This window comes from Corylus avellana, chromosome ca10 (assembly GCF_901000735.1).
Source record: "Corylus avellana chromosome ca10, CavTom2PMs-1.0".
NCBI classification, from domain to species: domain Eukaryota; kingdom Viridiplantae; phylum Streptophyta; class Magnoliopsida; order Fagales; family Betulaceae; genus Corylus; species Corylus avellana.
In genome coordinates, this window is record NC_081550.1 from 2,113,565 (window position 1) to 2,125,057 (window position 11,493).

General features: G+C 34.7%; 1 protein-coding gene across 1 annotated transcript; it reads left to right on the plus strand.

Annotated features, from left to right (window-relative positions):
- The first annotated feature begins 1,233 nt into the window (after positions 1 to 1,233).
- LOC132164722 (E3 ubiquitin-protein ligase BIG BROTHER-like) lies at positions 1,234 to 9,290 on the plus strand. The gene is made up of 9 exons (XM_059575275.1): positions 1,234 to 1,460; positions 2,393 to 2,493; positions 2,585 to 2,755; positions 3,249 to 3,486; positions 4,747 to 4,781; positions 5,214 to 5,258; positions 7,284 to 7,411; positions 8,717 to 8,825; positions 8,923 to 9,290. The coding sequence occupies exons 3-9, from the start codon at positions 2,615 to 2,617 to the stop codon at positions 8,977 to 8,979; spliced, it is 753 nt and encodes a 250-aa protein (XP_059431258.1). The 5' UTR covers positions 1,234 to 1,460; positions 2,393 to 2,493; positions 2,585 to 2,614; the 3' UTR covers positions 8,980 to 9,290.
- The last annotated feature ends 2,203 nt before the right edge of the window (positions 9,291 to 11,493 follow it).

An 11,493-nucleotide genomic window follows, 5' to 3' on the forward strand; every position in this document is an offset into this window, starting at 1 on the left:
TGGTTTGGGCAGGTCCAGGGCTCCCAATCAAGTCCTAGGCAGGTTCGGTCAAATATGGGGCAGGTCCCTAGCGGGTTCGGCCGGGTCGTTATTAGGTCCGATCGAGTCCCGGGCAGCTCCCTATGAGGTTCCGGGCAAGTGTATATATATATATATATTTTAAATTATTGTATATTAGTATTTTCATGTTGTGAATATAAAAAATATTTGTGATTTTCCATGCATGCGCCAAACGTCGGAAAATGTTTTCATCGTAAAATATTTTCCTGTAAAATGACTTCCTTTTAAATATTTTACAACGAAAAATATTTTACTCCGAAATAAACAGAGCCTATGTCCAATAAGCGAGGTAGCATTGGCTATTTGAATTGATACCCTTAGCTTATTCCTTTGTTGGTATGCACCAACCCTTTTTGTTCTATTCAACTTTGTTTTTGGGGGATAGCATTGGGTATTGGATACCCTTTACGTAGATGACATTAAACATATATATTGCCGCCCACATGATTGTTGAGCAGCGATAAAAACACCAGCTATGCAAAAGGGGGAAAATGAGCGTTTCTTTAATAAGAGTTTTAATTCCTAACGAAGCCCCCCAACCAACAAACACCAACTTCCATTTTTCAGAGGGTTTTGGTGATCCTTCTTCAACCATCCTCACCACCCATTTGGAAAAGACAAGCCAACCACTAACTGCAACCCCATCCACAGTCCTAGGATTCGGTTGTGTGCAATAAGTTGGCTCTCACATGCCCAAGCTTAATTATTTTGATTTCTTAATGCTTTCCTAACTTTAATAATTATCAATCAAACCCATTGTAATTAGTGATCTATATGCAATGCTGTCTCGAGCTAAGCTGGCCCGTCGGCTTTGTGCGGTTTACGAATTATGACGAAGTCGATAACAAGTTGTTTTTTTTTGTTTTAATTATTAGCAATTATATAATAACTGTCCGCTAAATAAGGTTACTCGTGTTCCGATCCACAAAAGTCTGGTACAAACAACATGGGTGTGAATGTAACAAACTATACCCACTGCTGAACTGCATGTGAACCATGATTATTCATTATTCATTGGTGGGTGAGGTAGCTAACATGCCTACACACACTCACAAGTACTAAATCCAAACCAAAGTTAAATTAAATTTAAAAAAAAAAAGAAAAAGAAAAGAAAAGGTGGAGGTGCAATTATTGTAATCACGCAGCGCGTGACACCGGATCACTTCTCCACCACCCCCACCCGTAACGGAGTTGGCTTCGCGTGTCCATGAATTAACCACTGCATAAAAGCCTCGGATTGAAACAGAATCTGTTGAAAACCAAAGCGAAGAACTGGATATTATTTACGAAGCTGCCATTTCGTTCCCAATTTCTCATGCGCTTTTCTCTCTTTCTCTCTCTCTCACACACACCCCCGCTGAGTAGCAGAAGAAGCTCATTTCAGAAGAAAAGCGATCAATGTCGGTTCTTTAATTTCTTTCCTTCTTTTTTTTCTTTATGACCTTTTATTTTATTTTTTTATTTTTTATTTATTTATATATTTATATATAGTTTGCGATGGATTGATTCCATTGGCGTGCTTTCTCTCACGTTCCCGAAAATTCGGGAACCGAAATCCTGGGAAAAAGAAAAGGAAATTAAGAAAAAAACGTGAATTTTCTTGGTGTGGAGTGAGCTGTTGGAGATCGGTAACACGTAATGAGGTATTTTTTTGGTGGTTATCTTATGTTCTGCTTGGTTGCTGAGAAGATGAGGGGCGAGGAGAGGAAATGAAATGCAAATTTGGTTTCCGTGGGAGGAGTTTAGCTCGTGTAAGCAGGAATTGCTTTGTAGTAGGCTCGGATGGAAGCGCATTTTACGTTTTCTTGGATCATTGATGATAGGGAAAGATTAAATCGTATTATTGTTAATTTTTTTTTTGGTCCTTTGCTTCATTTTCTGAGAAGCCAAACGAGCACGTGATTTAGGTTGTAGTGATTGCGGGAAATTCAGGATAATTTTGTTGCAAATTGGCGAAAAATATTACGACCGTGGTGTTTTACGCATTTGTATTTTTCTTTCTTTTATAATGTTTTCAATAATTTTCTCCTCCATTTTGTTCTGATTGTTTTGATGGAAGTATTTGGATAGTTTATTAGAAGATAAATTTTGTTTGGAACTATTTAGCATTGACAAGTATGGTTGGAGAACTGTATGATTGGAAAAATAAAATAAAATTGAGCCTTTGGCTAATTTTGGAAACATAATGTATTGTCTAATTTTGCTTGAACAGTTGCATTGATCTTAAAAACCGTTGTTTATTTATTCATTCATCTATTTTTTCTTAAATTTAGCTTGTACACTTAAAGCGTTTGAATTTACTTTGGGGCAATTCTGTTTGTTGTTTCTGCAGTTGTAGGAATCATTGCAAGACCAGGAACTAATCGGCTTTTGTTGGTTGCTTGATTTTCTCGTTGAATGAATCTGCAAGCGAGAATTTTGTAGGAAGCTCAGGTTTGCATCTACTCATTTGTTTTCTTTGTATGCTTCGGTGCATTTGAAAATTAAGTATTCATTTTATTATACCGTGTTTGTTGTGGCACAGATTTCTTGCACGAGAGTTTAGTGGCTCAAAATGAGTTGGAACCCACATATGGAAGTTCATTATGTGAACACCAGCTATCCTTACAATACAGCTGGAAGCTTTATGGAGTACTTTGAAGGTCTTACGTATGAACATGTGAATTTCATCTTTTCTGGTGCTTCACATGGTCAGGTACTTTATGTTTATTGTCATAAATTTTGAAATATAGGGAAATTATATTATGATTTTTCTGTATGCTTTCAGCAACAATTTGGTAAAAAGATTCGTAATTGTTCTCTTAATTGATAGAGATTGTTCCCTTGCTACAATACTCTGTTTCCTAGATATGGATTTGTGAGGAAGCAGTACTTCTTTGCTTATATGGATCTTAGAATTTCATAAGTAATTCATCCACAAAAAGAAAAAAAAAAAAAAAATTCTATTAAAAAAAAAAAAATTCTATTAAGTTCTGATTTATACTTGATTTGTACTTTTAATTTGTCTACTACCAATACTTTGTGGGTTTGAACTTTTAAGTGTTTGGTTACATAATATCAAACGTATTTAAAGTTAATTTTTTTTTTTTTTTTTTTTAAATTTTAAATTTTTTTTGTAACAGAAGATAGCTGCAAAAATTATATTAAGATTTTCATGTAAGAACAAGGTTTCCTTCCTATATGTGCAGGAAAGTGTGTACCCACCCATGAATACAAATTTTTACAAGTTTGGATTTTCTGAGCCTGGGAGCACTTCGTATTATGATCATAGTCATGCTTATGTGGTGAATGATCATGAACCAAGAATTGATGAATATAGAAGGCCGTTTGAGAACTCTTCAACGATGATTAATGAACAGACTGCTGCATTACATACAGAATGGGAAGGAAATGCAAGCACTACTACACATGACAACCATATAGAATGTAAGTTCTAAATCCATTGGAACATGGAAGATATTGATTAAGTGTGTTAATCATTGTAAAGTCTGTTCTTAATATTGCAGTTAAGAGGATTTTTCATTACATGATTTCATGTATGTTTGTCAAATTTATACGTGTAGGCTTTTGTTAATCTCTTTTTTACACTGTTTTAGAGCTAACTGTTGGGAATGTTTATCAAATTCATGCAGGTAGGCCTTTGGCAATCTCCTTTTCCCTGTCTGAGGCTAACTATTTGCTATAGTGGTCCCTAATGTAGATATCGATTTGTAAAGCTTGTAGTATCATGTACTTTTGCAATAAACGAGTTGCTGTATGCATAAATGTTGACTGAAATATGTAGAACATGGACATTATGAGTTGACATTTGTAACTATGCCAAGTTGTCACAGTACCATATAGTAGTTGGGTTTTTTGGTACAACTGTCAAGGATACTAGATGCATTAGATTTTGGAGGAGCTATTGTAGCTGACCAGCTCTTTTCTAAGTTGAGTTGATGAATCAATGGAATGTTACCGGGGGTTTTCTTGGTTCCAGAAGTGATCTTAGAAACCTACTAATTTAACTGATTATCAACAGAGGACCATCATCCAATATCGTTCTCTTTCTTACCCAAGCAACATAGGAGGGAGCCTTCTTAACCAAATAACAGAATACTCAGCTGAGAAAACAAGCTCGCCAAACGTCTTATTCGAGAGGGCAATTTATGAGCTGGTGCTTTGTTTAGGTTGAAATTCTAAGAGCCATACTGCATATAGTTTAGTGATATTATCCAATTTATTATTCTTGTGCACTCATTATGAATGGTTTAAACCTTGTACTATTTCATGGAATCACCTGATTTGAACCATCACAATCAGAAGCTTCTATATGCAATGTCATTCATCATTATTATCTCCACTCTATTCTCACTTAAAGTAACTGTGTGCTGGGAACTTGGAAGCCAAGAGTTTAGCATGCCAAGTTAGCAAGCATTTGTAAATCATGTGTACAAATTAAAAATTGAACCCCTGTTACCGAACCCCTGTTACCTGACAGATGTAAGATATTGACTACATATGATGGTTGTACCACAGAAATTTCCATTACTTGATGTTTTTGATTAGTTGGGCATAAAGGGATATCATGACTGCGTAGAAGTTGTCATCAGCCTTTCTTCCCTCTGATTTTTCTCTATTACTGTAATATTGATTGGAACCTACACAATTTATCTCTCAATTTAATTAACCTTCTTTATTTTTCAGGTCCACGGAGACATCAAAATTCTAATGATTATCAGGTATGTAGCTTTTTATAAGTTTAGAGTCCAAAAAGAAAAAGAAAAAAAGAGAACCTAAATGCTGTAAACATATGAATAGCCTAGGCAGCACTTCTGTCTTGCATCAAGTCATAATCTAACACATGCACAAAATGCGGGGGGTAGAGATCTGATTTCTTGCTTCAAGTCTCTCTCTCTCCAACATATGCACACTTCATTTAAACATGCACCAGAGCGAGAGAGAGGCACAGCCTAGGCCGCCCTTCCAGGCTTCCTTTAATCAATTTCCATGCTAAAATGTGTTTGTCATAGCTGTTGGACCCTGGAGTTTCTTTCCAGATCATTGCTGTATGAATGAACTTATTTCTAGCATGGATGTCTGTTTCACTTGAGAAACTCAATGATAGTTTAATAAATTGATTAACTGAAACAATTTTTCTTTGAAATTTGTAGGTCATTTGGCAAGACAACGTCGATCCTGATAACATGACCTATGAGGTTAGAACATAAAATGTTGCATATTTTCTCTTAGCATTGCTGCATATCCTTGAGTATGCACTTCAATTTATATTTTTGAGTATGCATGTAATTTTTGGTTCTAAGTTTATATAAAAAGGCAGAAAGAGATTAAGTAGCTTCTACTTTTTTGTTCAAGTGGTTTGGGTAGTTTTAAGAAGCTCGTTATTGGAAATTAATATTTTCAAAGCTTTTAGATTCGAAAAAAAATGGGGCAAATCAGGGATTTCTGAGAATCTTAATGTGAAATGTCAAGCTGGTCATACTATAATGATAAATAATAATAATGATGTCTCATGTATGGCAAAAGCTCTTGGTATGGCATATTTTGTAAGAGGCAGTCTGAGTGGATCATGTCACAACTTGATGTGATTCCTAAATTTTCAACTTTTCTGCCTATAGAACTAGCAAAAAGTCTAACATTGTGAATTGCCAAAAAACTTTTATCGGCTTTGCTAATAGGTTGATTAAATTATGCAGGCCATTGGGGTTATAATGTCATCTTGGCTAGGTGTTGTATATTGGTCTACATAATGTTTCTAACATCTGATTCCACTGCTAAGTTGGAATCAGAGATTTGTGTAGCACTGGAAATGGCAGACATTAACAAAGAAACATGTGTTATAAATCTAAGAGATTTGTGTAGCACAATGTAAACAACATTAAACAACTCTGTAGGGAGTTAAGGTGTTTGACTATTATTAAATCGCCAATTGTTCAAAAAGCTTAAGCTAATAAGAAAGGGTGAGAGGCTTAATGCATGAAATATTTAAATGAAATGGGAGGTAAACTATAGAATTAGGTTTAAATTCAAAACCTTTACTTTGATATCATGTTAAATCAACAATTTTCCTAAAAGCTTAAGCTAGTAGGAAATGATGAATCTAGTCATTTATTAATATTCTAACAAATTTTATATATGTTCTAACCTTTGTCCAGTTTTGGAAACTACATTGAAATTTAAAACCTCATGTCTTTTAGTTTCGTCTGGAAAGATTAAGTTAATGTTCTTAAAGGATGCTATATCATTGGATGAAAGCTATAGGCAACTTCCATGGTGGGTTTTATTGCCCTTTTGAACTTTAGACTGTACTTTTCTGGAGGTTACAATGAACACCTACTTTGTACCTTTTATACTGTTCAATAAAATTTTATTACTTATTGACCAAAAACAGTGGTTTCTGGTGCTCCAGATTAGTTTCATAGTGTTGGCGTAACTTGTGTGCCAAACAATCATTCAGTTGTTTAAAGCAATCTTGTATGACACCTAAATACTCATTTTGCATATCTCAATTATAGTTTAATCTGATGACTATAGTAGAATTCTTGGCTGCTACAGTTGTTTCCTTTCCTGCTTTCCCAAATTATTCTAAAGCATTTCAGTTGAAGTGCTATATTAGTTGTTGCGAAGCCAAGCTAAATCGCTCATTGCTTGCATTAAACCCAACTCTGGTGGTTGTAGCCAGGTGTGACAGGGAAAGCCATAGGAGCTAGGTCATAGCTATGGGTGGTTGCTTGAATTTCATTTGCTTTATTTGCCTTATATGAAACTTTGAGTCAAATTGCAATTATGAAACATAGGAATCTACACAGTTTTTAGGCTGATGATTGTGTGTTATGTGCCATTTTGACTTTCAGTGTATTATTTCTCATGAGGTGGTCTTGTAATTCTAGTTTGAGCCTGCTACAAGGAAAATGTTTTCGTGAAGCAGATCATATTCCAAGCTTTCTCTATGCCTTATAAGCTGTAATATTTTGACATGGGATGGTGGATTAGATATTAATGCTGATTTGGCTATACACATTTGATTAATGGTGATTAGTTGCTTCAATTATAGTGGTGGTTCACTGGTTCTCATCTCAAAACATCTGTGATATGTGAAATCTACTGCCTCCTAAAAATGTTGATAATAATTGAAACTATTGAACCGTGTAGAAATGACTTATTTATGGTACTTTTTCTTTCTTTCTAATACTACATAGTAATGAAAGTATTTTCATATTCAGGAATTACTTGAGTTAGGCGAGGCAGTTGGAACTCAAAGTCGAGGTCTTTCTCAAGACCTGATTTCTTTGCTTCCGACCTCAAAGTATAAGTGTGGTTTCTTCTCAAGAAAGAAGTCACGAGATGAGAGGTAACATTTGACTGCTTTTATGAGATTGTAATAATATCTTTGTTTTTTTTTTTTTCAACTGTCATTCTCAGTAAATATGCTTATTTAGCTTTTGAATATCACGATCTTTTCCATTTCATGGAATGTGATAATTTTTCAATTATTTTCTTCATCACATATGGTAGTTTAATTTCTCTCTCTTTCTCTCTTTTTTTTTTTTTTGATAAGTTCAGCAAATAATGGAAAAGAAGTCATTTGAACCTTCTAGGGATTTTGTAAGCATGTCATTCCGAAAAAAGTCTGTGAAACAACATTGCTTGAGGGAAGTTTGGAGATGGGTCGTATGATTGTATCTTAGTACTGGACTTCTACCTGCATTCTGTAATGCCATATAATGTCTAATTTAATTTGAAATGTAAAAGAAAAGTGAAAAAGGGAATAAGTGTAGGGACTTTTAATTTTATTGTCAGCCCACTGTCAATGTCAAGGGTAAAACAACGGTTTTGATTATCAGCTGCATGCTTGTTCCACCTGCTTGGGTGTTGGTGATGTTTTAGATAGCAACTTACCATGAAATTTTACTACCAACGTTGTCTGTCCACTAGGGAAGATTTCTTTGCTTACTATGTAGTTATTTAGTTAAATATGAGGTGACGATGGTAAGAGATGAAGTATGAGGACCTAGTGTCTCTGGGGCACTGTTCTTAGACAGCAAATCCTTCCTGTAACAAAATCATAAAAGTAAAAAAAGAAAAAGAAAAGAAAGATTAATCTTTAAGAGTATTAACATTAGTAATTGACACAGTCAGATGCCCTGACTTGCCTCTTCCTGTTTGCACAGATGATAGCTAAACATTTCACCATCATCTATGCTACTTGTGGGTTTCTGGGCTGTTTGGGATTCTCAAATTTTTTTTACTGCCCAGTGTTAACTGTGACAGATAACTAACCAATCCCTGTTTTCTCCAACTATGATTGACATTTGAGAATTACCCTTTTGGAGAGATTTTTAGAAGTCGAATGCATCAAATATTCAATTTGTGTTAATAGGGACACTATGTACTGTATCTTTCAGGTTTTGTGGCACCTAGCATCTGACACCTTTTTGAGCATTAATGTCTATGTAATCATCATCTAATGCATACATGCAGGATTTCGTATGCGCATATTCATATGCATTAGAGCATAATATACAAATTTTCAGGAATAATGCATTGTTTTGGTGGTGCATTTGTGTTGCATGCCTTGCAATTTTGAGGCCTCCCACTAGCATAAGAGCTTTTCGCGGCCTATCCGTCTAACTTGCTTCATTTTGGTTCTATATAGATGCGTAATTTGCCAGATGGAATACAAACGAGGTGACCGGCGGATCACTCTACCATGCAAGCATGTGTACCATGCTAGTTGTGGGACCAGATGGCTTAGCATCAATAAGGTTATCTGTCGAGATTTAAAATTGAAATTATAGAATATCTCATTATTGGTAGTTTAGCCACAACCCAAATTTAGCTGACAATGTTTTCTTTTCACAGGCTTGCCCCATATGTTACACTGAGGTGTTTGCTGATGCATTAAAAACTAAGGAATAATCACTGACGGGCTTAAAGAAGTCACCTCCATTTTTTTTTTCTTTGTTCCTCAGCTTCGGTATCTTTCTTGCATACAAATTGTTTGTTACTTTGTTTATGTCTTCCTACTTCCTAGTTTGCCAGAAAAAAAAAAAAAAAAAAATCACTTTCTTTAGTAGAAGAACCATTATTCAGACTATATAGGATTAGATGTGTGATATAGACGGGAGATTGGATCAAGTTTGTATGATTCATTTCATTTTATCTTGCCTACTCTTCCAACCAACATTTTTTTTTCCTGGCTTTATGATAGTCTATTCAACTTCGAATTCTATACAGCGTGTTGACTGGGTACAAACTTCTGGATTTGTTGATTTAAGTACATCTATCAGAATGATTAAGGGGGTGTCTTGAAATTGACTTTTGGGAGTTGGGAATTGGGATGGAACGAGGGTATCTGGAATTACCTGGATGAGGAGCCCAGGGTGCGGGCCCACCTGCCGAGGCACTCGGCCCCACACCCCTTCTGTCATTCCCTGTCTAAATTTCTATTTGTGCGTTTTGGGAGAAAGGAATAAGCAGACTAGGAAATAACCATGGAGAATTTTGGGTCACTTTCCCAAGACTCAGTGGCTGGTTCAATGTTTCGGGGCCACTTTCCCAAGACTCAGTGGCAGCCTAGTAGGTCTTGAGTTTTTCTTGGGTCACAACTTGTTTTGCCTAATTGGGTCCTCTCAGTGGGAACAAATATATTAGGATTTAGAATTAAATTAATATATAGACAAATAAACTAGCATTCATTTAGTGTTAACAAAATATAACAATATATATAAAAATTATTTCTTAATATATTTTAATTTCATCTCAATCACCTAGTGAAAAGTAATTCGAGGTTGTTTTGAATCATCAAGGTATACTAGTTTAATAATTTTACATGAGATTGTTATTATTTTATCCAGATGTCATAACCAAAACCCTTAATAGAGCTGGGGAATTAATTACCTATTTTGAGAAGAAGAAGCAAGTGAGAGTGAGAGCTAGAGCTGTTTGTTTTGGCAATAAATATTTGTGAAAAGTGGGTCATGCCGTTGATTACTGCTTTGAATGAGCAATGACAATGAGAGAGAGGCAGATGTGAAATGGAGATGAACCATTAATTTCATGGCTATGATTAATATTATTGCATCCAACTGTATAAATAATGTCACATAATTTAAATTTTTTGAATGTCATGCCACCATCTACATTATTAAGTACAACAACATTAAATTCTAACTATAAAATGAATCATCTCCATTTCACTTAAAATAGAGATGATTCTATTCTAGCCCTACAGACCCAAACATACCCCCCCTGCTTCCATCTTTGCATGACATTAACTAAAGAAAGTAACCAAGTATATGCCATTGATCATGACTCCAAGGATATGCAAATTCTAAAAACTAGGTACAAATGAAAAAATAAAAAATAAAAAATTTCGAGTGAGTACATTTAAAGTTATATTGTACCTTCAAATGTTCGTAAAGTTTCCTTTGTTACCTTATAAAATATAGACAATTGACTTTAAGTACTTTTGAAAATGTCACTTTATATATATACTCAATGTTTTCATTCAATACGTCTTAACTTTGAAATTATTTCAAGACCCACGAGACAAATAATATAAGCCTCTCTGTTTTGAGTGACAAAATGCTGTTAATTAAGCTTTGTTGTTAAATTCTTGAACTTTTTTGTTTGTTGGCATTGTTGGATTGGTGAGTTAGTTCCTCAATGTTTTATCCTTAAGAGCATCACCACCTAATATATTATCGAGTAGTTCTCACAAGCTATTGTTACAAACAAATTTAAACTACAAGCTATTTATTTATTTAATTTTTTCAATCAGGCCAATATATATATATTGCATGGGCATTCACAACCCAACCATGTGCACAATTTATTTTAGTAAGATAATAATTATTGTGCATTATATCTCTCGCTCCTCTTTATTTGTTTCGGTCTCTTTTAACCTCATTGTGTATCTTTCTCTGCCAGCCTTGATCCCTTCGCCTATAGTGTTTGTGAAAGCAGTAACACTTATATCTGATGCAGTGTCCAGTATGATAACCCTCTGACATGCAATCAAGTTTTCATAGGATTGAGATGGTCCCAGTCCTCCAACATGCTCCCTCGATTTTTTTGCTTACTATAAAGTCATATTCACCACCTGCTACAATATGAGAAAGTTTTGAAGCCAATTGGACAGGGAAAGAAAGAGAGAATGTTATTTGCAGTGGATATTGAAGTGACATAGTGAGTTATAAAATCAAGTTAATTTTATAAAACATCGATACATATATCAATTTTTCTTTTTTTCGTATAAAAATTTTTAGAGAAATTTTTCTTGATCTTACTATGGTATGAGCAAAATTTGACTAGAAATCACCAAGGGTTTAGAGCTACTCAAAATTCGACATTGTAGGTTAAATTAATATCATTATATCAATGAGTGAAAATTTAAGAATGAGAGAAATAGGAATCATGCATCAAGATTTT